A 27,145-nucleotide genomic window follows, 5' to 3' on the forward strand; every position below is an offset into this window, starting at 1 on the left:
TTCACAGGAATATAAGGTGTTGTGCTGACGACCTATAGATAGGCAGCAACTTCATCGTGTCACATTTCAAGCAGTGTTTTCTTATTGCCAGGACAGATTACTGTAAAAGGCAGTAGCCAATGGACTGGATTTTTAACTCCACACCAGGTAAAATTCCACTAAATCAGTACAGCTTTCTAAGACATTCATTATGTGAGGTTGGGACGCTACATAAAGGTTTAATTGACGGGTTTTTTAAATGAGTTCTATAAATTCATGAACGAGGTTTCACTGCAGGCTCACCAGAGCTTTTTTTTTTGTTTGTTTGTTTTGTTAAGTTCAGGCTAAGCACACATTCTTTTGTAAGTCTGAACGTGTTCACTTGCTCTTTGAATAAAGTAACACCTGAATATACTTGCATGCTGCTCTGCACCCACAAAGCAATTATTTTGTGATGTTCTGGATGCTTACATAGGTATGCCGGTTGTTCACTGGTATATGTGCTCACTCTGTTCAGCTTTTGCATGAGTGCACAGCAGAACACACTACGTTTAGCCAGAAAAACATGGTGGACTTGAGTAATTCCAGAGTTTAGAGTGGTATGGATGGAGAATCTTTAAAATATATATTGAAAAATAAAATGGGGTTTATGGGGTATATACATTATATTTTATTGTTACAACTGACACGATGTGGGGAAGAGAATGGAGCAGTGAGAACTCTTCATGGTTTTTTTTGGGTCCAAAGAAAAATAAATAGTTATGCCTGTACTAAAGCACCATTTAAAAAAAATGTTATCTATTTGTTTTCAGTATTGCATTGTATGAGCTTGAGTATACATTTGTTCTAGTTAACTCGCCACATTTTTTTAGCATGATATTCTAACCTGCTTGGCCATTAACCTGGCTGGTTACCAGGAGAATTTTCAAACTGTTGACTCATATTGCTTCCATATGTAGCTTAAACCACCTTTTCCCACAGTAGATAGAGCTTGAGGGTTAGCTGTCTTGTTTTTCAGGGTAGGGAGAAGCATATTTTGAACTGAGTCAACACATACAAATAGAGTAAATATAAGCTGTTATTAACCTTTTGGGGTCCAATCTCATTTTTGCCAAAATCTAGTTCCAATTCAGGAAAGACTAACAGAATTTTTTTTGTGCTCCTCTTACCCAGGAGGTTAAGCACTCTTCAGCCTACATAGCCATGGCTTATCTTTGCACTTTTGCATCTTTGTGAGGATGAATCTTTACAGCTGCCTTTTCAGGATTTTTTTTTTTTTTTTTTTTGTCTTATTCCATCTGGAGATCTGGGGACATGAGTTGCTCTGTGTGTGTGGGACCTGCTGTTGTGAGGATGTGACTAACCAGTGACACACAGGCTGCATGCCACGGCACCTTAGTGAGCGCCTGTGTGTAGGTGGGGCCTATATGTGGTTGTAGCTTCTGCTCTTAGTTGGAGCCCATGCTGTGTGTCAGGCACCAAAGGACAGCTGCTGGCTGGGAGAATTGCTTTATTACCCAAAATCCTGCATCAAAGCTGTAGCTGCCTCTGGGACACACAGTTCAGGGTGAGGAGGAAGAGCCCTGGGACCCTATATGGGAATTGGGAAGATTGTGTTTGGAGGAAGGTGAATGTGGAGGCAGCAGCTGTGGGAGATATTGTGGGTTTGCACTCAAAAAAACCCAACCATGTTGTGAAAAGCTATATGTGGCATTGCTGTATTTCACCTACCAGACTGAGTCTTAATCATTTTTTTTCTTTTTGTGATCAAAAAAGAACACGAAGCTAAAAAGAAAAAATAATTTCCTGAGCTGTGACCTTTGGATCTCTGTAGCCAAGTGCAAGTGTTCTGCTCAGTTCAGGCACATAGCTGAGCATGTTTTCAAGCTTAGGCTGAACAACAGACTGAACAATAACACTTTTAGCCTGTGTTTAAAACCCAAATGAAATGGATACATGGCTTTTTTCAAAGACATGGATAACAAACTCTTTGCTCCCAAATTTTTTATTCTACTGTTTCTGTGGAATATTTATACTTGCACTGAATATTTTTTTTCAGTTAGAAAATGAAATGCTAAATACATTAGCTTAGAAATGCTAAAATACAGATTTCTTTGCATTATATGATTTTGTTTTGCTTTACTTTTGCAATCTCACTCCAGCCTTTATAAAGATGAATTCTATGGTGATGTCACCAGGGTTTGCTGGACTCCAATTGACTCCAATTTGCAGAGACCAAACATAGCCTTTTCTAAATGAAAAGGTTCAGTAGACAAGAGAATATGGCTTCCCTGTTTTTTTTTTTACTCTAAAAGGCACGTCGAAGTTTTGTGCTGTATAATTCTTTAGGTATTTGGATTAACTCTGATAAAATTATAGGTGGTTGTAAGGGAGTTTATTGTGCTTATAAATTGTAGTGGGGCTCCCTGTAATTTGTTATAATTAATTCAATAGTTCAAGAGCAGAAAATCAAGATCAGGTTGTGGCATGTCTTCCTTTCTTGCAAAAGCATGCCATTACTGGCCTTTTTATTTAAAGTTTCACTTTGTGCTTGTGGGTTTATTTGAACTTGGAGTATGCAAAATGCATAATATGCTCTTAAAAAAAACCCATACAAGTACAGAGGATGGATCTGTTGTGGTTGGGGGGGGGGGGGTCTGTTTAAATATAGAGAAATTGGTGGATACTGTGAAGCTGCATCTGGTGGCTAAGCTTCTCATGGAAGGAGTGCGTGTTTTGGAAGGTTTGTGTCATGTCTGTGGGCTGCAACAGGGCCTGGGTGCATGTCTGTGCTTGTGGTCCATCAGAAATGGCAGGAAAAGAAAACCACTGGCAGAGCACTTCTTTCCTATGCGTACTCTCTCTCTGCCAGTGAGAACGCAGAATGTGACGCTGTTGTCTCCTGGCTCATTGCTGAGGGCTTCGCTGGCCATCCCTTGAACTCTGGGCAGCAGAGAGCCACAGCAGTTTGAGATCAAGGCTACACTGGAAGCATGTAATGCTTATATGGGAGAGGTTATAGACCCTGTGTTACTTTCCTAAAAAGTCAATGTCCATTTGTAATACAAACATACTTTTCTTTAAGTGCCCTATTTTTCTGCAGAAATTTGGCATTATTGACTAATTCATGCCAAAATAAAAACCTTATTGCTCTTAAAATACTTTGCATTTACTTCTGAAATCATGTGCCAGCTGTGTAAAGAACTGAAGGAGCTGGAGCTCTGGAATTTTAATTGTCTTTTGGGGAATGCACGCAAAGGAACAACCTTTCAGTAGTCAACTGTTGAAATGGAGGTGGTAAGCAACAACTAAGCAATGCACAATTCTCATCCTGCTGTCTTTAGCTGTGCAAAGGTTTTCCTGTTCTAGTATCCTTGGGCAGGAGCTGACTGTGGAGCTGGCCCTCAACTTCTGGAAGGCATTGGCCTTTGGTAGGAACCTCACTGGTCAGCTGTGGTAACTGGCCTTTCACTGTGTGCCTCGGTGCAGCTCACCAAGCCAGCCAGGCATCCAGGCTCTGCGTCATTTCTCCTTATCTCACAACCTGCACATCAAAATATATGGAAAGTGACCATCGCTGTGAAGTTAGTCTGTTGTAGCCAAATCCCCTCTTTTCCCCTTCAACTATAATTTGTTGCTTTTAAAGAGAGAGATTGAGTGATCTGGAAGTAGGTGATAGGCACTGTGTTTTGATCTGTTCTCCTTTTTTTCAGTCAAATGTGTAAATATGATGCTATCCCACCATTGTTCTGTCTCATTAGGAAGGGCAATGACACAAATCTTTCCATGTATTTATTTTGGTTTTAGTGTCAGTCATGTTTTCCATCCAGCTGCTGGAGGAAGCCAGGATGTAGGCAGTTGGATGCTGCTTTTGAGCAGAGCAATTTCTCAGTTACCTGAAGCTAGCCTTGATCTATCCTCTAAGGTTGTTATGATCAAAGAGCTCTTACCCTGGAAGATGTTATAACTCTGTTTTTACTATTGGCATTGACAGTTTGAGCTTCTGAAGGAATTTCCTCCTGCATGTGTGACAAAAGCTCTTTCGTCTCCTTTGCTCTCTTTTTCTGGCAAGTCTGCTGATCTTCCTGAAGGTCTGTGGCAGGGTGTGGTAGACTCATTCTCAATAATACCCTTCCAAAAATATTACCCTTCTATTATTGGAAACACTGTCATTGCTTTTTATGTTCTAACATAAATCCCAGATAAATGGCTGTTGTCTAATACTGTGAAACACCAGACTTTTGCTGGGAGAGATGTTGATGAAATTCCGAAGGAGTGAACTAGAGATGTTCCATTTATCAACACCATCTAAGTTTTAAAGTGGCAAAGACGAGGCATTAGCTCTGTGTTACTGAAAATGACATAATGGATCTAGGTATCTCTCTTTTTTTTTTTTTTTTAAGTGCCTTTAGATTAAGATGTGCTGATTGAATCCTTGCCTCCAGAATGTGTTTCAGCACGCTCAGGCTCAGAAATCATAACACCACCTTTGCCAATATACTGATGTTGCATTTGAAAAGACCAGTCTTGTCTGCCTGTCTGCCTTCCTTACCGTATAAAATCCAGTCCAAGTTTGCAAGCCAGATTTGTTGCAGTGTATTGAATGACCCACGTGAAATAAGCAGCATTCAGTAAGTAGTACTCAAGATTGAGACTTGGGAACAAAACCTTAGATCTCCCAAATCTACCTTGGATTCCTGCCCAGGTTTACATGAATAGCTTCACCAACCTCAGATATTCTATGAAATTAGGCTAATGATCATTAGGTTAATGATTAATACATTAAAGCATGTTTTTCTCTGAAAAGCTACCTGTAAGAGTTAAGTAGTAATGCAATTGTCCTAAGTATGTAATAAATAAACAGAATTTACTTTTCGGTCATTTTCTGTGAGTTCCTTTGGTTGCCCTGAATAGCCAAGGCATTGGCTCCTCTACCTCAAACAGTGAGAAAATATATCCACAAAATAAAAAATGGGCTTCTATTTCAAATGTAGCATATAGGTATCTGTGGAATCCTGTTTCTAAATAGTATAAAAGCTAAAATCATGGCAGGTTTTAAGGTGTCAGGTGAACAGTAGACACATGAATACCAAAGCTGGTGTTTAAAATAATTTTAGTAAATTATAAAAGACCTCTGTGCTGGAGAAACTGCTTCCCCTGTGGGCAGATTATTGCATAAGTGTACACTGCAGCGTCTCTCCTCAGAAATATATTACCATACTAAGATAATCTCAAATGAGCTGACTCGGACTGTTGTTGTGACTCAATAAGACTTTTATTGTGTTCCTAATTTTAGAAGATTGTATTATACTCTAATTGCTTTTTTTTTTTAAGTTGGAAAAGAGCTGAAGTTCTTGAGCTAAACCACTGGTGGACCAATCTGTTTTTCCTTTGAGTCTTAAAGATTTCTTCTTTTGGAGGCATGAAATGGTAAAGCAGTTCTCTTTTCCTCCAGAGAAGTTAAATTACATAGCTATGCAGTTATCCAACAGATAGGCTTGGTGCCAAAATGGTACCTAATGAGTTATAAAAAAGTTAGTCATGCCAGTAATAGCATCATTAGAAATTATTATAAAGGAGTTGTACCTCTTGGGTAACTAATACATGTTTTGTAGTGCTTTGTTTATTTTCAGATACACTCAAGGTAAATATTTATTGGTATTGAAACTGATGTGTTTATACTGGCTCAAAATTTCCAAATAAACAAACTGATTTAAAAAAAAAAAAAGAAAAAAAAAAAAGAAAAGCTTTTAAAGTGTTTTCTGCTGCATTGGAGGTACAAACCCTCCCTGATATACAGAGAAGGAAAGTAAAACCAGGGAAAAATAACAAAAATCCAGACAGGTCACTGTCACCTGTTTGTATGAAACATACATCTAGATTGTAAATGCCCGGGACAAAAAGAATTTTTTGTTCTGTTTCTTTACATTTCCTAGCAGAGTTTGATGCTGCTTGATTACTAAGGCTAGTTGATCTGATAATACTGAATAATGATTAAGGTAAGGAAGTATTTGCCTTGTGGTTCTTTGTGGAAGTCACTAGTAAGAAAATCTTGAAGATGCAGTGCAATTACTCTGCAAACCTAACCCATATTCTTACTTTTGTAAACAATCTTTTAATTTCTCTGCAAAAACCTCGCTTCTTGTATTGTCAGGCCAGGTTCTGTGTAGCTTGTGATATATAAAATGTTGGTTGTTGAGGAGAATAGAAATCAGTGATATTGAGTTATTTTCTATGTGTATCAAATAGCAACAGGGATTTTACATCAGGCAAACAGTAGTGATGGAAGCGTGCAATGAATTCAGTGACATATACAAACACCCATGTTCTTTTTTGAAGTGACAGGAGAGCAAATGTGAACTCTGGTCCTGGGGGAGGTCCATGCAGAATTGTTTGAGCAAATGGAGTTTCCCTACATTTATGCAGCTGTAGCAGAGTTTGAATCTGGGTGTTGCAATTAAATTTTAAAATAGTACCCTTAGATCCTGCTCACTAATACTATCGGGTTTTGGTGGGCTTTTTTTCCTTTAATGGTATGGATTGCCAAAATACAGGTTCTGGAGTTGAGATGTTGTCTCATAGTCATCCAGTTGCAGCTTCTTTACTCTATAAAAATATGCTTTTTGATGCCATACATGCAAATATACTTCCAATGTTTTGTGTGTTGGCTAAATAGGGTTGTGGGAAATGATATCCTTATAATGATGGCTTTGTTCAGACTTGTTGTCCACTCCCATTCCCCTTGGAATTAGCTACAGGCTGGCAAACTGCAGTAGCCTTTATTATATTAAATACACAATGGCTCTGCTAGTAAAGTTTAACCCAAAGAGAGCAATGAAGGTGAGAGATTTCAGCTCTAGGCTGACTCAGCTATGGTGGTGTCTTTGCTGCCCTGCACTCCTCTGGTATGCCAGAATGGCTTTGTGATTAAAGCTTCGTAAATTTTAATTTTGAATTTTTTGTCTTTTATTATCTGGGGGTCCAGATTGCAAACTTCTCTTTTGTTCACTTTCCATATGCTTTCCCAACTAAACCACTTAATAGAAGGCTTCTGAAATGCATGTTTTTATCTGCTGTCCTGGAACAACTTTCCTCAGTGAATCTATAACTGAAACATTTTTAAAATGTTTGATTTCCCTCAAATTATACATCTACTTTTGCAATCCAAGTGAACAAAGAGCAGTTTCTGTTAGCATAGTGGTATAATAACAGCATTTAATTTAATTTCAGATGGAGGAGCCTCAAATCCCTGACAGAACATGGGCCAATTGCTTCTCTCTGTTGGCTGGGCAGGGAGCCTGACCACAGTTTTGCAGCATGGCTGAGCCATGAATCTGTGGCTGGCGGAGTTATTAGAGCCTTCTAATGGAGCTTCCTCCAGGGTATCCTCCTCCTCTGCCTTGACACTGGAATTAGCCACCCCAGTCCATGCCTGGGGACAGATGTCCCAGTCCATGCTTGATTTGGACACCTTGGAAAGACATATCGGGGACTCTTTAGGTGGATGTCACTTGTCACTGTCAGTCCAGGGTTAAAGGGGAAGCAGGTACCAGCCACAGGTTTCTGCCTCAATCTTCTTCAGATTATCTTGGCAATTCCACTGAAACAGGTGGCAGAGCCACAGCAGATTGCATTTCAGTGAGTTTGCCTGTGAGAAGTGACATCTTTCCCCATGAGATTTTTTTCCTGACAGATACACTAGTTAATGTCAGAGCTCTAATTATGTACATCCCTTAAACTCTTACTGCATGTCAATCTACAATATATAATAAAACCTAAAGTCACTAGATGGTCTTAAAGGTCCATTCCAACCCAACTCATTCTGTGATTCCATAATGTTATAGAATATTCCTAATAAGATTTTTAAATGTGACCCCTTCCTGATGATCAAGTGAAACAGCTGTAAATAGACATCTTTCTCAGATTGTGGGTGCTATCTGCTGTCTTTGTGAATGTGTAATTGGGTGAGTGAGTGTGAGTGTGTAATAGTGAGTGTGTAACAGTGTGTGTGAGTGCTCCTTATTTGTCTAGGGTTGTATTTTTTTTTTTTTTTTAAATTTTGGCAACTATAGGTCAAAGACAGTGTTGGGGGAAAACTGTGGAAAGAGCTCTTGAGAATTCCACATTGTTCAAGGCAGATGCTAAGCAATGTTTCCTCCTTGCTTACATCGTATTCCGATGGCAAGTCAAATGGCAACTCAAACCCCACAGCAATGTTTCTTTTGAAAGCCTAGGTCATAATATTTGATACTACAGTAACTGCATTGGCACTGTATTTTGTAGATGCTTACTTAAGTAATCCTTCCTGTGATTTGTCTGTAGTTGTGTGGACACTGTGGTTGAAATCATGGCTCCTCTACAGTGATATTCTTGACTTCTGTACAGCTGGGATGTTACTATAAGATTTGACATTGGTTTGAGTCTCATTTAGCCTCTTAATACTGTGTTTGTTTAACAATAGCCTAATTTTTATGGCAGATACGGATTTTATTCTCCTTGTTAGACTAGAATACATAACTTGCGTGTATATGTCGCATGGACCCAAATAGCTGCTTCTGAGATTACAAGTCTTAAAGACCAAATTCATCAAACATTTGCTCACCTGCATAGTTGATAAAGCAGCTTATGTCAAGCTTCTATGAAAGCATGCGTGTTTTCAGAATTGGGATGTAGTCACTGCAAAGGAGTGGAAAGAAGCTGGTTTGTCTCTTGGACCAAGCGAGTGTGAATCCTGGGGCTGAGGCACAGGGCCCAAGCTGAGAAGCCGTGTCCTTTTCAGCTTGCCTCTCTCAATCAAATTTCAAAATCCCCTCAAGTTTTAATCTTTATTAAAGATAAAAAAATAATCTTTATTAAAGATAAAAAGCCAAATCTGAGCATTTTAAATGAGATTATATTTTTCTTATACCTCAAACAGTAATATTTGCAAGCATAGTTAAGGCAGCGCAGTTCGTGTTCTGTGGGTGATGTTGCAGTGGTTCTCCCTTCTGCTGGGATTGGGAAGGGGACTTACAGTCTAAAGCAAGGCCAGAGCAGCTTCTTTGTCAAGAGGTTCAGAGGTAAGGTCAGATGTGGTTATAGCTGAGCACAGTTAGGAGTTTGCTGCCCACAGACTTTGATTGCTCTTCACTGTCTGCCTTGCAGAGCTTGCGGTCTCTGGGACTGGCTGGTGTGCTTAACAATTCTTTCTATCCCAGTTTATCTCAAGCAATTATTTCTTAAATCCATGGCATTTTAAGTGGATGCTCTTCACTTTCAGTTTCAGGGGGCGAGCAGGCATGCAGCTGAAGGGTGCAGTAACCTCTGTGCTGCTGTGTCTGCTCACAGCCTGAAAAAGCCCATTTGTTGGGTTTTGAGGTTCTTAATTTGGATCACCCAGGTGTACACAGGGGTTGGAAGCATGAGGCTGAATGCACACATGGACTGTGCTAGAAGCTGTGTTTGCTTGGTTTGTGTGTCTTAGTCATCCTTCTTACACATGAAAAATGACAGTTAAAAAACCTTTTATAGGAGCCATAGTTTAAGGTAAGTCAGCAGACCAAAGTGTATGGCTAAAATTCTATTTCTTCAATAAAAATGGTGACAATGGAGCAAAACCAATATAAACAATATGGAAAAGCCCCTTTTTGCATTGCGGATTGCATGGTCTCTATAAACTTTACAAAAGAATAATCTTAACAGATGCCCCTCTTCTATGTGGTCTGGGGAACCCAAACTAGAACCTTGTATTTTCCCTTTCATTCATCTGGAAGCACTGCACAGGTAGGGATTATATTGGTTTGTTATGGTAATGTGGAGCTTCTGAAGCCGGTACAGACCTGCTGTTCAACAGCCCGACCTGTTTGGGGTGATTTTTTTCCTTCCTTTCCACAATCTTTTTTTTTTTCCCCTGTAAGAAATGTGCAAGCATAGAGATATTATAATTTGTGCCTTCTTTTTTTTTTTTTTTTTTCTTTTTTTGTAGATATCAGTATTACCTACAGGTGAAAAAGGATGTTCTTGATGGGCGATTGATATCCTCATTCGAGCAGGGAATTCGACTGGCTGGTCTGGCAGTGCAAGGTAGGATGATGTGACCCCATGGCCTTTGTTCAGGAATGGCTCTTTTGCTTTGTCCTTCATCTTGACTGGGCACTGAGGCCTTGTATGACTCCTTCTCACAGCAGCTGGGTTTCCAATTGAAAAATTGAAAATGCATGGGTGGACTGCCATGGATGAAACACTCACAGCCTCAGGGTGGGAATGAGGGACCACATCACAGTGCTCAACTTTCCTATTTCTAAAATTCATGCAAGCAAATCTCAACAAAACTCCAGTTCTTCCAGCCCTGACCACGGAGTACTTTGCAGTAATGAATTTGCTTCACGTTCTCTGGTTTCAAATGCAAATTACATCAAAAAACACGGCAGCAGCTTTAATTTTGCCTTTAATTAAAATCTCATTTTGCTGTATAGTGCTATATGAAGTATGAAAGAACACATGACCATAATTGTTATGTGAGTTATAAGTTAATAATAAACTACTTCTTACAATATGATTTTTAATCTGAGACTCCTAAGGACATCAATAAAAGTAGGATCATTAAATATGTATGTGCAGAGGAAGAAGCCCTGTATTTGGATAAAGTATGTTTCAGTCTATCCACAACTGACTATGAGAACTTGAGGCAGAGTTTCAGCAATGATGTTCTCTGCATGCTCTCTGATGAGTGGGAAGGGGGAAGTAGATACATAAATAGCAAACATGAGCATCTGATTCTTGACAATTCAAGGTTCAATGGGGAGAAATGCTTATATGGTGTTTTTTTAGAGCAGTAGAAATGCTGTGTTTGTATCTTATATCCTTGCTAAAAATTGAAGGGAAAATGTTTCTTGTCAAATATGTGCATAAGATTCCATAATGAATCTTTTAATTTAGGTAAATGAAGATTTTCCAGTATGTAAGTTAGGTCTGAATAGATGCTCAATATGTTTGACTGTATTTTTGGAGCTTTTTCCTAATTTTGAGAGTGAGTCGATCCTCCTCTTCCTGACCTTGTATTACTTCCTTTGTCCTTTGCATGTGATGCAACCAAAGGTATTTGAAATACTTATTTCTTTTAAACTTGCAGACTCTGTTTCATGCCCATTTTGATTCCTTTCTGTTTATGTTAAAACATAACTCTGAGGTAGAAACAAAATGAAACTGCATTTTTGGCATCCTGCAATATGTGAAATTGTCTAGTAGCTTTGAAAGAATGTTTAGATAAAATGATTTATGGTGGGGATTTCCAGCTCCTGTAATATGAGAATCTTGTAGATGGCGTTTGATCCTGTTCAATTAATATAAAATAAAAACCTCCTGGCAAGATACTCTTTTGATATAAGCTGTTGTATATTTAACAGATAGATAAATATAGGCATTGTTTGGGGTTTTTTAATGTAGTTTAGCCTTTAGTAAGCATTTCCAAAACTCCACAGTCCCAAGGACATTTAGACAAGAATCCTCAGCCTGACAAATGAGTGAATGTGAGCATGGAGATGAGTATCTTTTGGAGAGATGTAGAAGAAGCAGAGAAGTGAGTAGAAAGGTGTGGGCCAGTCAGTTAAACCAACACAGTGCCTGCACTGCTAGGTTGGCTGCAGAAGGATAAACCTTCCCCCATGCTGCTTATTGACAAATTTTAATAAAATTGACTACTGTATTTTAGCCTTTATAGGCTGTAAAATTAATCTTTTGTTCAACTGTGTAGAATTGTAGCAGAGTCAGGTCAAATTTTCTTTATTTTTGCCTGGTCAGTGCTGGAAATGGTGGAGAAGCAAAAGCGTGCATGATTTTTAAAGGGGCTGAGCAATCCCAGCATTTTTTTAATGGGGGTATGAGTTCAAGAATGCTGCAGAAAAACAAACTCTCGCACTCCTGATGGTTAAGCATTGCAAATAGTCATTATATTAGGGATCAAAAGAAAGAAATTACTTGTTGGCTGTCACTTGATCTCTGGTAATAACACAATTATTTTAGACCTCCATGTTAAAAGCTAAAGTGCAAGCAAAAGTCTTTGTGCTGGGCTGTGGCTTCAGAGAGAACTTGCCCACTTGAAATTAAGCATCTGTGCAAAGGTTGAGTGTGGTCTTGACATGTGTGGAAAGTGCCAAAATGAGTAATTGTGTTGTTTTTTTTTCCAGCGGATTTTGGGGACTATAATCAGTTTGAATCTCATGACTTCCTCCGAGAATATGTCTTGTTTCCTATGGTAAGTTCCTTATCCCTCTCTTTTGTGGTCTTTTGTGAATAATTTCTCCATGAGTCAGAGGTGGCTTTGTTGATAACAGAGTAAAAGCACCAGCACTGGACTAGTGAAAGCAAAATTTTCTCCCCAAAACTTGATTGCAACTGAATTATTCTATGCTGTGGAATGTCAGCCCATTTTCAGTTCTTGTTGAACCTCCACAAGGAACTGGTGCCCACAAAAGAAACAGACATCTTTGAATCATAAAAGAATTTGTAGCTATTGTAGAAGGTGTATATTAGCAGTATTGTGTTATTAAAAACATAGCATATCAAGGGGATATAAGGGCTGCTGCTGTAGTAAATGTTGTGTCACAGGACAAACCATGCAGCCATTCCTGAAGAGAATGTGGATTTACATCAGCTGACTGTTGCACTCAAGTGAAGCCTGAATCAGGTCTTCTTAAAATGTTCTCCAGGGAACGTTTGCTGTAAATTTAGTTTACACTTGGAAACAAGCAAATAACTTGAATGCTTAGGGAAGGAGCTTAGATCACTAATGATGCTGGAAATTTGGTAACAAAACAGACTGTGCAGATCACTAATGATGCTGGAAATTTGGTGACAAAACAGACTTGCAGTCTGTGACATTGAGATTCTCTGTGAGGATTAATTAATAAGAAAAAAACCAAAACAAATGCCTGTTGAAGCTAAGGCTGGCTTTGTCTTAGATGGACAAGTCCATCAGCATGAGTATTTAGTGTAATCTTCATATATATAAAAGATCATGGAATTCTTTCCAACTGGAAAAAATATCTGGAAGCAGGGTGGGGTTCCCATGCCCTGAGTGTAGCTGCCTGGAAGTTAAGGCATCTGGTTTCCCTCTGCAATTAGTGGAGCGGTGGAGGGAGAATGATTCATCTCCCTGTAATTTGAAAGCTTGAGAAGCATTTCATCCCACTTACCCATGCTCTTTGTACAGGAACTGCAGTGGACAGTTCATCTTAAGTCCGTAAAGGTGACATCTGCCTGGTTTTTTGTAGTGAAAGTGCAATTTTGAGCCACCAGAAAGTTCAATATTATCTGAAAAAATCAGAAGGAAGAAGGAATGTACAGAGATCTGAATGTGCTTTGTGTAGAATATACATGTAAAATGTGGCTTCAATATTAACCTTTCACTAATAAACTGCTGTTATCTTCTCTATGGAGCAGAATTTCTTTGGTTAGCCATCTTATCTATTGATAAGTAATTGATGATCTTGTGTATAGTTGATGGCTTATGAAGTCATGTATGGTAGCCTAAATGGGAAAGAAGATGGCTGAAAAAATATATGAAGAAAAGTGTTGTTGTCAGGGTGTCATTTTGTAAATTAACTTCTGCAAAGTTCTTTCAATACAAAATTAATCATAGAGTGGTTTGGGTTGGAAGGGACCTTAAGGATCATATAGTTTCAAGCCCCCTGCCGTGAGGAGGGACACCTACCACTAGACCAGGTTGCTCAATGCCCCATCCAACCTGGCCTTGAACACTGCCAGGGATATACTGGTACTATTTTTCTATTCAGAATAAAACTAGGGGAGGTTTTAGGTCTCTACATGAACTTTCAGGTGGTTAATTTCTCTGTGTTTCAGCAATTTACTCTTTGGGCCCATCTCTTAGAATATGTTTTTGTGTCAGCTGCCTCCATGGTGGTGTGGTCAGCTCCCTTCTATTTTGCATATTTACCATTGCTTTGTGGTATTCTGCCTTTCATCCATGCAACTATTGCTAAATTTAAGAAGATCAGCAGAGTGTCTGCTTCCTACACCTTCAGAAGCTTACTCTTAAATCAACTATTTTTGTTGACATTTCTTTAACTACTTCTCTTTGCTCTTCTGGGGAGGATGGATAACCTAATAGTAAATATCTTACTGCAAGTTCAGTGACAGTGGCTAAGTGCTGCAGATACAAACGAGTCCCTAAGCAAGTTGGAGGATTTGGAGTGAATTTGGGGCATAGAAAAAGCCTCAAAGGAGAACATTGCTATAAATTCATTAGTGAAGTGAGCTTGTGGATGAGGGAGGGGCATCTGCGTTCGTGCTGTTTGATCTTGTGAGGCTACAATGTGTGTCAAATGGCATTTCTTCAGCAGTGAAAAGAACAAAGTTATGTACACAGTACACCCCACAGGTGTGTGGCTGTGCATAGGCATGTACCATGCCATTTTTCATTAGCACGCTACCACTTTCACATTTTTTTGTGGCAGAAGCAAGTATCAGAGGTGAGGGCCCCATTGAGCAAGAAGCAGTGTATTTAAGTACATTACATGCAGCCTTAAGGCTTTCTTAAATAAAAGTAAGAACTTTGAGGTTTTGCAAGAAAGTTTTTCAGCTTCCTTTTTTTGGCCTTTTATTTATGAGTAGACTTCCTTTATTAACTTGCGCCCAATTATTTCAGAATTGTTTCTACCGCATGTTATTAAATTTGGAGAGTATAAAAATTTCTGCTCAGAAATGTGTTGCAAGCATAAAGTAGGTTTTAATGCAACTTGGAAGAAGTAGCAAAACTTTCAACCCCTTTAACATGAGGAAGGGAGTACCTGTATGTTGCAGGACAAAAAATATTCATTAATTAATTTTCCATGGTCTATGTATTATTTTGGACTGTTTTTAAAAGGTATATATTATTTTGTAGGTTTCCAGATTTTTTAAGGACTTGTTCAGTCTTATCCAGGAAAAGCTCCTTTATCTGTGCTCTGTATTCTGTTCTCTATTTTGGAGTAATAAGGACCTTACCCCTATTTTTAACAGTATCTCTTTACCCTCTCAAAAGAAGGTAAAAAAAAATTGGAGTTTTGTGTTCTTCTCAAATAATTTCAGCATCCCATGCTTTGAATTTTCAATGCAGTCAGTGATAGGTTCTCTACCTATCACTGTTACCTGTAGGTAACTACAAGTCTTGAACTGTCTGCTGTCATAATTTCTGTCTGCCATTTTATCCTCTCTCTTTGGTTGACTAGTTTTTGATGCTGCTTCATGTTCTTACAGGATTGGACCCAGGATGAAGCTGTCCTGGAGGACCTGACTCAGAAGGTTGCTCAGGAGCACCGAAATCACAGGTGAGCTTGACATGATAAAGTTTGTGCTATTTTTTTTTTTTAATTTTGTCATCGTTCTAGTACTTCCCTGCCTCCCTATGCATTCCTGGCAGTGTTTAACTAGCTTATCTTCATGTTGCTATTATGCTTTGTGTCACTGGATTTTTAATTAGTTCATCACAGAAGATTATCTGCCTCTTGTAAACACAAAATGGCTGAGGAACTTAATCCCAAATAAACAAGCATTTACACCCTTAAGTTTAATGAGCATGTGTAACACTACTTGTGCTATGCAGTAGACTCCTTTCTTTTTTTGATTTCATTTAAATCCAGATGATGAAAGACCCTGTGACTTGATCGGTGGCGATCCAAGGGCCTCTTTCAAGAGGACGGGGATACAAATGCTCTCAATATAATGGAAACTAAAATAACAGGAATTGGGTTTGAAGTCTCAAGGAGAAGACACAATATGGTGTTACTAGTTAATGAGCTAGGAGTGTGAGCATTAGTGCTTCAGTAAAAAAACCTTCTTTGTGAGCAAGCGTCTTTCATGTTGTCCAGGTGTTCCTGTGGTGGAAGTGTTCAAACCTCTAGAGTGCTGTTATGGGAAAAATGGCAGTGCCCACTTGTCATATGCAATAGGAATATTATGTGAAGGATGCTGCATTCCCCATTACATGAGAGAAAGTGGTTGTAAAAGGACAAATACCAGTCTGTGAGTCTAAGGCCGTTCTCAGTTTTGAGTTTCAGTGCAAGCCTGGGCCTTTGATGCAACCAAAGGAATAGCTTCCAAGCCGGCCATGAACAGGCCTGGTTCTGTTCTCTCCCTGCCATAGGCTGCTTGTGTGATCTTGGTTAACTCACAGACTTGAAAGGAAAGATTTCCCACCTGCTGTGCTCTATAGTGCTATTTCTGCAACACAAAGAGCAAATACTTCCCCTCACTTCAGTAGGTAGATCGTATTCCACCTCCCTTCTCCCAGGTATTTGTCTGGTTCCTGTATTTCTGTTTGTAAGCTGTAGTAAGGAGGAGTAAAGAGGAGAAAAATTAATAGTGGCCTTTTTTTGGAGCAACCTGTGATTCTGACCTGCTTTTGAGAATTGAAGTCTGTTTGAATTCCTGAGCTGTGACAGGAGCGTGTGTAGACATGTGTGTAAAAGTTTTCAGCTGGTTTGTTCTCTCTTATGAAAGAGAATCTGTTCAACTTTTGGATTTAGTGCCTGTGTTTTTGAACAGCCAACTTGAAAATGTAGGTCTTTCCTTTTTAGTCATTTTAGGAAGCTCCAGTGGTCTTGTATAATATTCAGGCAGATTAGCACCCCTATGGTTCAAGTTGTCCATCCAAAACTATCCACAACATGATGGTTTAATAAAGCCCAGAGAAGATGTGTTTGGAAGAAGCTGAGTAATGTGATCAGTTCTGTTTGTTCTTCCTGTCATTTGAACTGTGCTTTGTACCTTAGCTTAATGACATTTAATAAAATTTCCCCCCTTGCTGAAAATGATCCTAATGTTGAAAGTTAGCTTTGTGTTGTACATTTCTAGGCAGTGTTTCCAAAGTGTCTTCTCAAGTGGTTTGTGAAACTCACATTTTTTTTGCCAGTATTTGTGTGTGTGTGTGTGTGTAATATTGACCTATTCGCTGCCTTTTGTTAATCTAATTGCAGTGGCATTACTGCAGCAGAGGCTGAGCTAATGTACATCAATGAAGTGGAACGTCTGGATGGGTTTGGACAGGAAATTTTCCCTGTGAAGGTATGTTAGTGTATATTATAAAGGAACCTCTGAATCAAACGATGCAGAACTCTGCAGCAACCTTTGGTCTGCATGCAAGTCATGTTTGTCCAAAAGAGAAGGACTTGTTTAACTGCTCCAGAGGGCGAAATGACTGCTGGTAGTTTGAATGGACGTTGCAACATGAGGGTTACTTGGGCCTATAGTGCTGCTTCTCTTCCATGAAAATCCTTGCTACAGAAGAGGTTGCTATATTCTCTTCAGAATAAGAGATACTCCCTTTTTGTTTCTTTCATGTGCTATCTATGGGAGAGTGGCTAGGGCAAATGAATCTCAGCTCTGGTCATCTTTAACAGGATAGGAAAATGAGATCTTTTCGTGTCTTTTTAAGTTGCTACTTACCAAGCATTAACTTCACTTTTCCTTAGTTTCCTATATGTGCACACAGGTCCTCCACGTATTTTTAATTAGGGGGAATTTCTGGGATTATTTTGCATTTGCAGTCACTTTCCCTTCACTGGAAGTCCCATCCTGCCATGGATTGTCTGGATGTGTGGCCTTATGGAGCACATGCTGCCATGATAAAGTTGTGTTGAGGAACTTAAACCGCTGTTCCCAACATGACCCATTTCTTTTTGCTAACCTACCCAACCACCATAAGTGGTGGATTGTGAGTGGTTTTCCTGCTAGTTAAAGATAACTTGGAATTTAAAAACAAACCCAGATGCACACCAAACAAAACAAACTTCCTGCTGAAGTTAAAATTGATCCTTTGGTGCCAATCTCAGAATTGACCTGGAGGGGAGGAGCTGAATGGCAAAAAACTTTCAACCCGCCAAAAAAATTTTGGAATGTTTATTGCCAATGAACTAAATGAAAGCTTTTCTCAAATTCATTTGGAATAATGCTGAACACTACTGCAAAAGATTTCTGTGTTGAAAGTCTCATTCGATACTATTGCATGTGTCTGTAAGGTAAGTATGAACAGTGGACTGGGCGCTCTGCAAAATGGCAGGAAGGTGTTAGGCTTGCATCAAGGAGCAGCATGCTGGCCGTGGACACAAACAGAACTGCATTCAAAGGGGAAAACAAAATGTTTCTCCTTTTTTCCTGGTAGAAAATGTTATTAGAATTACATGTCTTTCTTTCCATGTGGGTATTTGTGTGTATACACACACACATGTAGATATAGGTACTTACATATCTGTATGTATGTAAAAAAAAAAATACATACATTTCCCCCCACATATTCCCAATCTTTTTGCCTTGTAAAACTCCCTCTGGCACAGGGCAGAAGAGTGTGTTGTCCTCTAACCAGACTAGACTGCCGACTCTCAGCTTGTGGATGAATTGCTAGCCATGGTTTGTTTGCAAGAGGACTAGCACTCAGTAGTTAAACAGGTGCAGAGACTCCATCGTTACCTTCTGAGGATCAAGCACAGCAATGCCAGGAGAACAGCTCTAACCTGGTCTATTGAAATGCAGGGGCATGTGATGGTTTGTACAGTGTGTGCAGGCATAGTGCGTTAACTTCTCTCGTATCCTTTCCTCTTGCCATGCTTTCTAACCACACTCGTGTTGTTAGTGTGATTTCTGTTTACCACTTTAAAGTGTGAATCAATTATTATATATGCAGCTGAGGGGAACTGTTCTTGCTTGTTGATAAATGTAGAAAATGTACTGTTGACTCTTTGTCAACAGTATTAAGCATTTGCAGCCAAAAAAAAAGGAAAAGGTTTTTTAAGAAAACTGATTGCAAAATGGATCAGGAGTGCGTGGTTTTCAAACGGGAGCCTACGAGGAGACATGGGTAGGTGCGAAAGCAATAGGACTTCTTAGATTGCACTGGTTTTGCATTGTTTTTATGTGGTGTGTGCAGCTGAATATTTAACCCAACATCTGGAAATCAATGGAGGATGTATCTGCATAGAGATGGAAGTACTTTTTGGAGTGACATGCTGTGAACTTCTACATGGAGTACTTAAAGGAGGAAGTGTGAAGGGTAGAGCTTTTGAGAGGGATTCCATCTCCAGGTGTGGTGTTCTGAAATCTGTGCATGTTTTAACAGATGTCTGGAGAAATACCATGACTGTGAAAGAGAACTATTGCTTTTGGTATTCCTACAGGCTCTAGATAGCTGTAATCACCAATACAGGGGGTATGGGATATTATACAATGAATGCCAGTTTTTGGTCTGCATGGTGTTTGAGAGAGGATAACTTGGAGCTCATTTATCCTTCTTCTGTTCTCACTGATCAGCACAATGAATCAACTTAAGTGCTAGCTGCTCTTAAATAATGAAAATCAGAGTCCAGTCAAGCAGCAAAATATAGGTTAGTCTTGCATCCATACTGAAGGGCTTCTCTTTGGTACTTCAGCATGCATTCCTATAAATCTATTGACCAGTTTATATATTAAATTACATTTATTATCCTTTCTATGCAGGATAACCATGGAAATGACATACACCTTGGTATTTTCTTCATGGGCATCTTCATAAAAAACAGAATTGGAAGGACAACTGTGATTTATAGGTAAAAGTAGGGTCTTTTGTATTTAAAATGAGTTTCTTTCCAGAGCTGTGTGTATGGGATTTTTTCCTGACTTGCATATGTGACTGTAACAGTGCCAATCCTCTAAGGAGTAGTAACCTTGCTGTTTTCAGGATTGGTCTCTTGGCCCAAAGAGATAAGATAAAGAACAACTTCTGATGTCTGTGAATGGGTTGGATGGCAAGAAAGTAGTAGTAGCCTGCCATGTATCTTGTTCTAGTTCACAAGGCTTTGATCCCTTTTCTTCTCTTGTCTTTGTCTTCTTCTTTGATTCTTCTGAATGCAAATCTGTTAAACCTCACAGCTGGCAGCCTAAGAGCTCAACACTTCTGAAAATCTGGTTGCCACATTTAGGTGCCCCACTAAAAAAATGTTGAACTTTCTCGTTCTGTGATTTTGAAAATCATGCCTGCGTCACTCTATTGTTTCTACTGCAGTTTATTTTGGTTAGTAAGAATGACTTATCTACTAATTTTCTTTTGAGGGTTTTTTCCGTATGAAAATGTTGCTAGAAATCTCCATGATTCCAGGGAGTATGGTTTCGCTCGTCTTTGCTACTCTTCTAGTGGGTATTTTTATTACTGCTGCTGTTTACTTGAAGTAGATTTTTACTAATCCCTGTGATTAGAGTAGGAATTTTGTGCTGCCTGAAAATTGTAGTTTTTGAGATGTGCTGATTTTCAGTCAGTAGCTAAGGCTTATATCAGACTTCAACTGGAATTTTGGAGGGAGGGTTGCCTTAAAAGAGCTTTCATTAGTCAGTTTAAAAAATGTTAGTGCTCCCTTTTCCCTGTAGCTGATGTTTTGCATGTGTAATTTTGAGAAGGAATTAGATAATCCTTTAATTGGACCAGGTGACAAAAGCAAGAAGTTTCTTTACATATAGAAATGAGAGTTGGTGCTGGGATTCTAACTCTTAGGAAATGTGCACTGCAAGCATCCTGCCATGACATGAAGAGGAATGCATGCTGCAAACAGAACAAACAAGTCCTTTCCATACCCGTGGATTGCATGCAATGTACGCAAATGTCTGTCAGCTATTTGTAAGAAGATTATAACTCAGATCTTGGGCAACCTGACAATTACTTGGGGAAAAAAAAAAAAAAGATTGCAAACATAGGACCAGAGTGTTAACATGGAATGCATAGCCTACATAACCACGTAGTCAACTTAACCTTCTTTAGCATGAATTAGCACTGAATGAAAGGTGGAAACAGCATCTGGGGAGGAATGACACTTAAAATAACTTTATTACATGTGGTTAAAATCAATCAGTTCCAAAATGCCACAGTTCAGTAAAATGGTTATCAGTACTGTGTTTTCAGTGTGTCTTCTATTGTGGGTCTTCAAATTAGTGTTTTTAAAGAGAGCTTTTAACTCTCCTACTTTGGGTTAAGAGCTGACTATCCTTTCACTTTTAATCAGAACATGATTTCCTTGTTTTCCTGACCAGGTTTCTTCAACAAAAATTTACTGAAAACCTTTCCCATAAAATGAGACTGATGTTGACTAAGGGATTCTTACTGTGTTTGTGAAATGTGTGAATGTATGTGTTGGCAAACTCCAATGCCTTTTTTTACTCTGCAGGTGGAATGACATTGGGAATATTGCTCATAACAAGTCTTCAATTGTTCTAGAGTTGATCAACAAAGAAGAGAATGTACTCTTTCACACAGTAAGAAAAAGATTTGATCAGTGTCATCATGAAAGCTACTTATGTAAAAATAAACCTTTGAAATGCCACTTTCCCAAAGAGGCTCACTTGCATAACACCACCCCCCTCACATTCCTGTTGTACTTTATGCAGAAAGAGAAAGTAACTTCATTTAGCTATTAATTTCTGTATTTTATTCCAAGCATCCTGAAATATCCTGTGCTGGGAAGTCTGCAAAAAAACTGAAGTGCTTTTTGAATGGCATAAATACAGCAGCATAAGTAGAAACTGGGCATGAGCTACCATGTGTGCACATACTGGAACTCAGAGGGCCACAGTGCTGTTCTGTACTGTTTAAAATCACTCCATATCTTACTGAACCAAGGCCAGTACACAAACTCAACAGCAAGCTTGAGCCATTTTATTGTTGCGGTCCCCCGCTACTGTGCCTTAGCAGTGAAGTGGCAGTGTGTAAATGCACACCACAGGGTTTCAGTAATCCTATGCCCTCAGTGCTCTTGAGACCACTAAATGTGTTCTCAGGAGCCAAATTCCATGGTAGACCATGGACTAGCCCATGGTAGACCTTACCCAGCATTCCTGCAACTGGATTTTTAAAAAGCTTTTGTCACTTCTTGGTAAGAATAACAAAATAAATTATTTTTTCCTATTTTTTTCCTCATTTTTAAAGGATGATCTTGAAAATGCCAAATATATTTCACGTCTCTTTGCATTAAGACACAAGTTTTACAAACAGAACAAAATCTGCACAGAGTGAGTACTTTTGCTTCACAGTTGTTTTCTGACACCTTGCTTTGGAATTGGTCTGAGTTTTGGCATGTCTGGTTTTGTTTGGTTTTTGGGGTTTTTTAGGTTGTTTTTTTTTTTTTCCCTAGTCATATATGTCAGTTATTCTTCTCCCCTTTCCCTTTTTTTCTGGCTTTGTTTTAACCAACAGCAAGAACAGATAGTTGAGAATAAAATTTCATTCTGAGCCTTATGAGCTTTGATGTTCTCCAAGCAGCCAAATCCTACAGAGAGTCTTGAATCAAAGGCCTTGGTGTCTGCTGTTGACAGCCCAGATTATTGGCCTAAACTGGAGTGAAAGGTGACATAGATTATCATGTCAAAATGTCAGCTGTAGCAGCAGATGCACTGCCCATCCAGCAGCTAAAGGTGCTGGAAAGTGGAGGTTGTCATCTTCTAGTTTGGGCAGGATAATTTATCTGCCTCTTGTGCATGCTGAACGAGGGAGGACACCTGGGTGTGTTAATCAGCATAGCTGTGCTACCACAACACAGCAGAGATTGTAAATCTAAACCTGAAGTCTCCTTTAGGCTCTGGTTTGAGCACTTTCTTAGAAACTGGCCTTGAGCTAGTCCTCTCACACAGGTGGATTCCTTCTAATTGAAGGAGGAATTCATTAGGCTTTAGCTTTAATTCAAAAGTCTGTTTCTTAGCTGAGATGTTTAATTTACACCAGCACACATTTTCAGATTGAGATAAATTTGGCTTTCAAAAGGTTAGAGTTTTGAGAAATTTTCCTGGTGTGCTGGGTGTGTATAGCAGAGAAAATTAAATTCTTGCAAAACTTACCATGAAGAAGTCTCATCTCTATCAACAACTCTAGTTAGAGCTGGACATCCCATCTGTTCAGCTGGGTAATGCCATCTGTTGGAAAATAAAGCCAAAATTATGAGGGGAAGATTGGAAGGTCTTTCACGTGTGCACACATTATATTAACATATGGTGAGTTAGAGCACAGGAGAGTCCAGTGAGGTGAACTGCTCCGAGTAATCTTTGCGCTTACAGAAAAGAGATGATGGTTAGATTTTACATGTTGCTTACAGTTCCTGGGAGGTGAGTGGAAGACTGGGAAAGACATTTCTTAGCAGCATATAATGGATTTCAATAGTGCAATGCTAAATTCAGTTTAATGGTTCCAGAGGGATTGAATTCAAAGGGAGCTCCTGATTGTTTTCCCTGTGACAGTCAAAAACCATAGTCTGTCACCTTGGGATATTTCCCCTTTGAAGCTGTGTTGGGGTCAACAGAGAGAACTTTCTGTTACCGGTCACAATCCATAGCTTTTGATCATGTTTCTCCCCAAACACTGAATCATAAGTATGTGGGTCCTATGAATGTGTTGTATGTAGCAGATTCATAGGCCACTTGCAGACATTTGGACTAATAAAGGTAGGGGATGTCATGAAGTCAAAGAGTGAAATAACAAGTTTCAATGTATTTTTGTCATTAGAATTGCTCTTCTTTCCATGATCTCACGTGGTATAAGCTTGTGTGCTAGAGCTACAGATATTGATGGCAGCATAATCTGGTGTGTGTTTTCTAGCCAAATAATTTTCCTGCCCTCTGTGTTAAAATGATAGTTGTTTGTTTTCCTGTGTGCCTTTCCTCTAATTGCACATAACATCATTCACCAGATCAGAAACTGTAAGAGGACAAATTCCACCTTTCCTCTCTTCACGTAAGCACTATATTTCTACCTCCTTCAACTTGTTTCTTTCCCTTCCTCATTTTTTTTTCCTTCTACATTCCTTGTTCCTTCCACTGCACCTGGCTACTCTAACATTGTATGTGGCTCTGCTAGTATTGTCTAACAGTTGGTTTTTTTCCTTTTCTTCCTGATCTGTGTGCATTGCTTTGGAGTGATTGCTATCCATTTCATAAGATCGTCCTTGTTTTAATGTTCACATTAAATCACCTGAGACTGTACCTGTCTGCCATGTTCAGTTTTTTTACTTGAGACATGTTTCCAAGTGAGTCAAATGGACAAAAAGCATGTAAAATTTGGAATGGGAACATTTCCTGTATTTAAAGGAGAACCTGAATTATTTTCATTTATTCATATATCTGAAAATCTCAGTAATGAGCAATATGAACGGGTTCTTCACATCTTGTTTTTCCCATTCATTCTTGACTCAGAATCGAGATATTGTGGTTTCTATAATTTCTCTTTTTCCTCCACAGACAATCAAATTCTCCTCCCCCTATCCGACGACGGCCAACCTGGAGTAGGTCTTCTTTGGTACGTGCCACTGTGAGGTCTTTAAGAATATCTATACCATTTCTGATGGGATGAGGCATTGTGTAAGATGAACTACTTTCTAAATTTCAAATAAGCCCATTAACTCACTTCTTGTTGGCAATGTGATTGGAATGAGTTTCAAGAGTGTGACTGCCCAGATTGATTAACTGGATAAGATCACCAGTGAGCAGTAAAAATTACAGTCTTCAAGGCATTGTACTTTTCTTTGCCCTTTAGAAATTGAGCATTTTTTCTGCTGCATTGAGGTTATTTCAATATGTAGAGAAAATAATCCTCTAGAAAGGATTTGAAATGTCTTGTGCTCTATGCATCAAATCTAGTCATTATAAAATGTTACATTTCACATTTCTTCAATCCTCATGTTTTTGTATAAAGACTACTTAGAATTTAGCAGCTTCTTGGGTTAAGACCCTATTTTATGTGTGAAGTTACTGTTAATTTAAGTTAAACTATTAGAACCAGTCGGTTTTGCGATTCAGAGTTTTTCTTAAATTGTTTTTATTTCCATTAAACTAATCCCCAGAAACACTATGAATCTGACAAAACTGGGTAATCTTTTCCTGAAATATTTACAAAAAAAAGGTCATGTGTGAGTATTTTTTTTTTTCTCCCATCCATTCTAAAAAAGCTGGTTTTGGATTAAGTTTTAGCATTTAGCATGTCAATATTTTTTAATCTTATTTAACAGATTCTAAATTTCTTTAGCAGTAGCATTGCTGGTTCCTTGGACAGAGGGCAATAATATCTCTATGCAGGTTGCCAGTTTTCATGTGTGGTATAGGTTATACCTCCTTTGTAGACCTTTCCAGAGTGAAAAGTCCATTACCCTATTGCTGCATGGCAGGAAGCTGATGTGGGCAAGTCTTTTCTTGACATTTCCCCACAGTATGGTTACAGTTTGTGAAAATGTTCCATTTAGGATAGCTTTATCCTTGCAGATTTCAACATGGGTTATTTTCCTGTGTCTATGTATACATAATCCATTAGATCTAAAAGTTGCACTCTGTTTTCCAGGCACTGGCAGGAAAGCTGCTGTAGCTGCCTCGAGATTTCTTTGTCCTTCCATTGTTAAGGTGTTTCTAAGGTGTCATGATGCAGTACACAGGCTGTGTATTGCATTCTCTGTGGCATATTTACAGTATTTTTGGTTTCTATGAGTTAGAACCCTGGAAATTACTATGAAAAACTGAAGGTGAAAAAATGAATGACGCTTTGCATTTTTATGCTACAGCCTCTGTTATATCATGAGGGGTAAAAGTGAACTGCTTTCTAAATTATATATGAAAAATGGAAGTCTGCTCTTTCAAAAGAAAAACAAATTGTGCTGCCACTTTGTTTTAAACATAAGCATGCAACAAGCTTTAAATCCCCAAAGTCTCAGGAAGATTAAGCGGAAGAATTTGGTCCATCAATTGAAAAGTGTACTGGGCTGCTGATTACTCACAGTGAACTTTCAGCTGCCTTTTTCATAATTGTTTTGTTAACTTGTTGGAACAGTTCTCTTTGGGAGGAAAAAAAAAGCCCTCCTGACTGTTGTCTGAACTGCACATACCTTCATACACCTACCTATTCATTTGTCCTGTGTAGCAATAAATCAGTAGGCAGAAATGGGAAGTGAAGTGGAATCTTTGGGGTGAGGCTCTGCCACTTCACTAGGGATCATGTTCTTTACTTTCAGATCAAGACCCTTTATATGGTTTTGGCATGGTTTCTGCTGTCTCTTTTTCCTGTCAGACCACCCAGCAATGTTGGTTTTCCAGAAAAAAAACCTCAGTGTAGGAGATCTTAATATAATGGTGTGTTTAATTACCTGATTTCTAAAAAAATCCAAGTCATCATTAATTTGGATATTGTTCTGCAGACCCCAGGGTTCTCTTTTTTCAAAGGAGGCAGATGGGCCTTAGAAATACAAATTCCAGATTCCTTGCCGATACCTTTCATAACATCTAACACAAAGAAAACCGTCTGCTCCAGTTGTATGCATTCTTAGTAGAAGTCACTTCTCTTTCCTTGCACTTTTCCTCTGCCCTCCATTTGTTAGGCTTTCCAGCATCTCAGTTAGTTCCAGCCTCAAATTATCAACAGCAGTCTCCTTGGCCCAGGTTGTTCAGTGAGACTAGGGTTTTATACCTTTGGAAGTAATTCTTGTAGCAAAAATACTTCTTGTTGTTTTCCAGCTCTGGCTTAACACAACTGTTTTATATGCAAGAATTCATACTGAGCTCAGTATCTTTGATTCTCATTCCTTCTCACCATTTACATGGAAAATGTAAATCTTACCCCTTTCCCACCCCCTCTTTGCTAGCAAACTTGCATGGTGCTCATTTGGTGCATGTGCACGCAAAGGCAGATTATGTGGGGTTTTTTGCCTGGGGCATCCACAGTATTCCTTAATAGTCTGAGCTACATGAATCAGCCTAGATGAAAAGCCCTTATTCTGCTGCTAAGGAAGACACTTTCATGAGACAGAAGTGTCTTCCTTGTCTTTCTGCTTACTTCATATGTTGAAATATGTTTTCATAAACTTTGCTCAGTGACACCAGACAGGACGTAGCAGTGCAGGTGGCAAAGTAGAATTGCAAAACATGTTGGTTTACCAAGGGACAAAGCTGGGGAATACGGCATCAGCACTGAATTATTTTCTGTAAATGGTCCTACTGATTTACTGCTGAATTGCCCCCTCTGAGATTTGCATTAAAATAATTCTTTCAGTATAGATTATTGGCGTAAACTCGATTTCATTATCTAAGGAATTCAATGTTTGTGTAATTTACAGAGTTATTTTAAGTCCATATGTTGTCTTATTGTGGGAATAACAGTGTCCTAAGTCCTTGACTTTGTTCCTTGTCTGCCTTTGTCCTGATTAGGTGTCTG

At 38.9% G+C, this 27,145-nt stretch overlaps 1 protein-coding gene across 1 annotated transcript in view; it reads left to right on the top strand.

Moving 5' to 3' along the window:
- PTPN14 (protein tyrosine phosphatase non-receptor type 14) overlaps positions 1-27,145 on the top strand; it is a 109,900-nt gene that overhangs the window by 59,163 nt on the left and 23,592 nt on the right. Inside the window, exons 4-11 of the mRNA XM_053973123.1 lie at positions 9,944-10,041; positions 12,144-12,211; positions 15,214-15,284; positions 16,932-17,019; positions 19,444-19,532; positions 21,138-21,225; positions 21,896-21,978; positions 24,193-24,250. Of these exons, the coding sequence (XP_053829098.1) occupies positions 9,944-10,041; positions 12,144-12,211; positions 15,214-15,284; positions 16,932-17,019; positions 19,444-19,532; positions 21,138-21,225; positions 21,896-21,978; positions 24,193-24,250 (643 nt within the window). The remainder of the gene's footprint in view (positions 1-9,943; positions 10,042-12,143; positions 12,212-15,213; positions 15,285-16,931; positions 17,020-19,443; positions 19,533-21,137; positions 21,226-21,895; positions 21,979-24,192; positions 24,251-27,145) is intronic.

This window comes from Vidua macroura, chromosome 3, assembly GCF_024509145.1.
Source record: "Vidua macroura isolate BioBank_ID:100142 chromosome 3, ASM2450914v1, whole genome shotgun sequence".
NCBI classification, from domain to species: domain Eukaryota; kingdom Metazoa; phylum Chordata; class Aves; order Passeriformes; family Viduidae; genus Vidua; species Vidua macroura.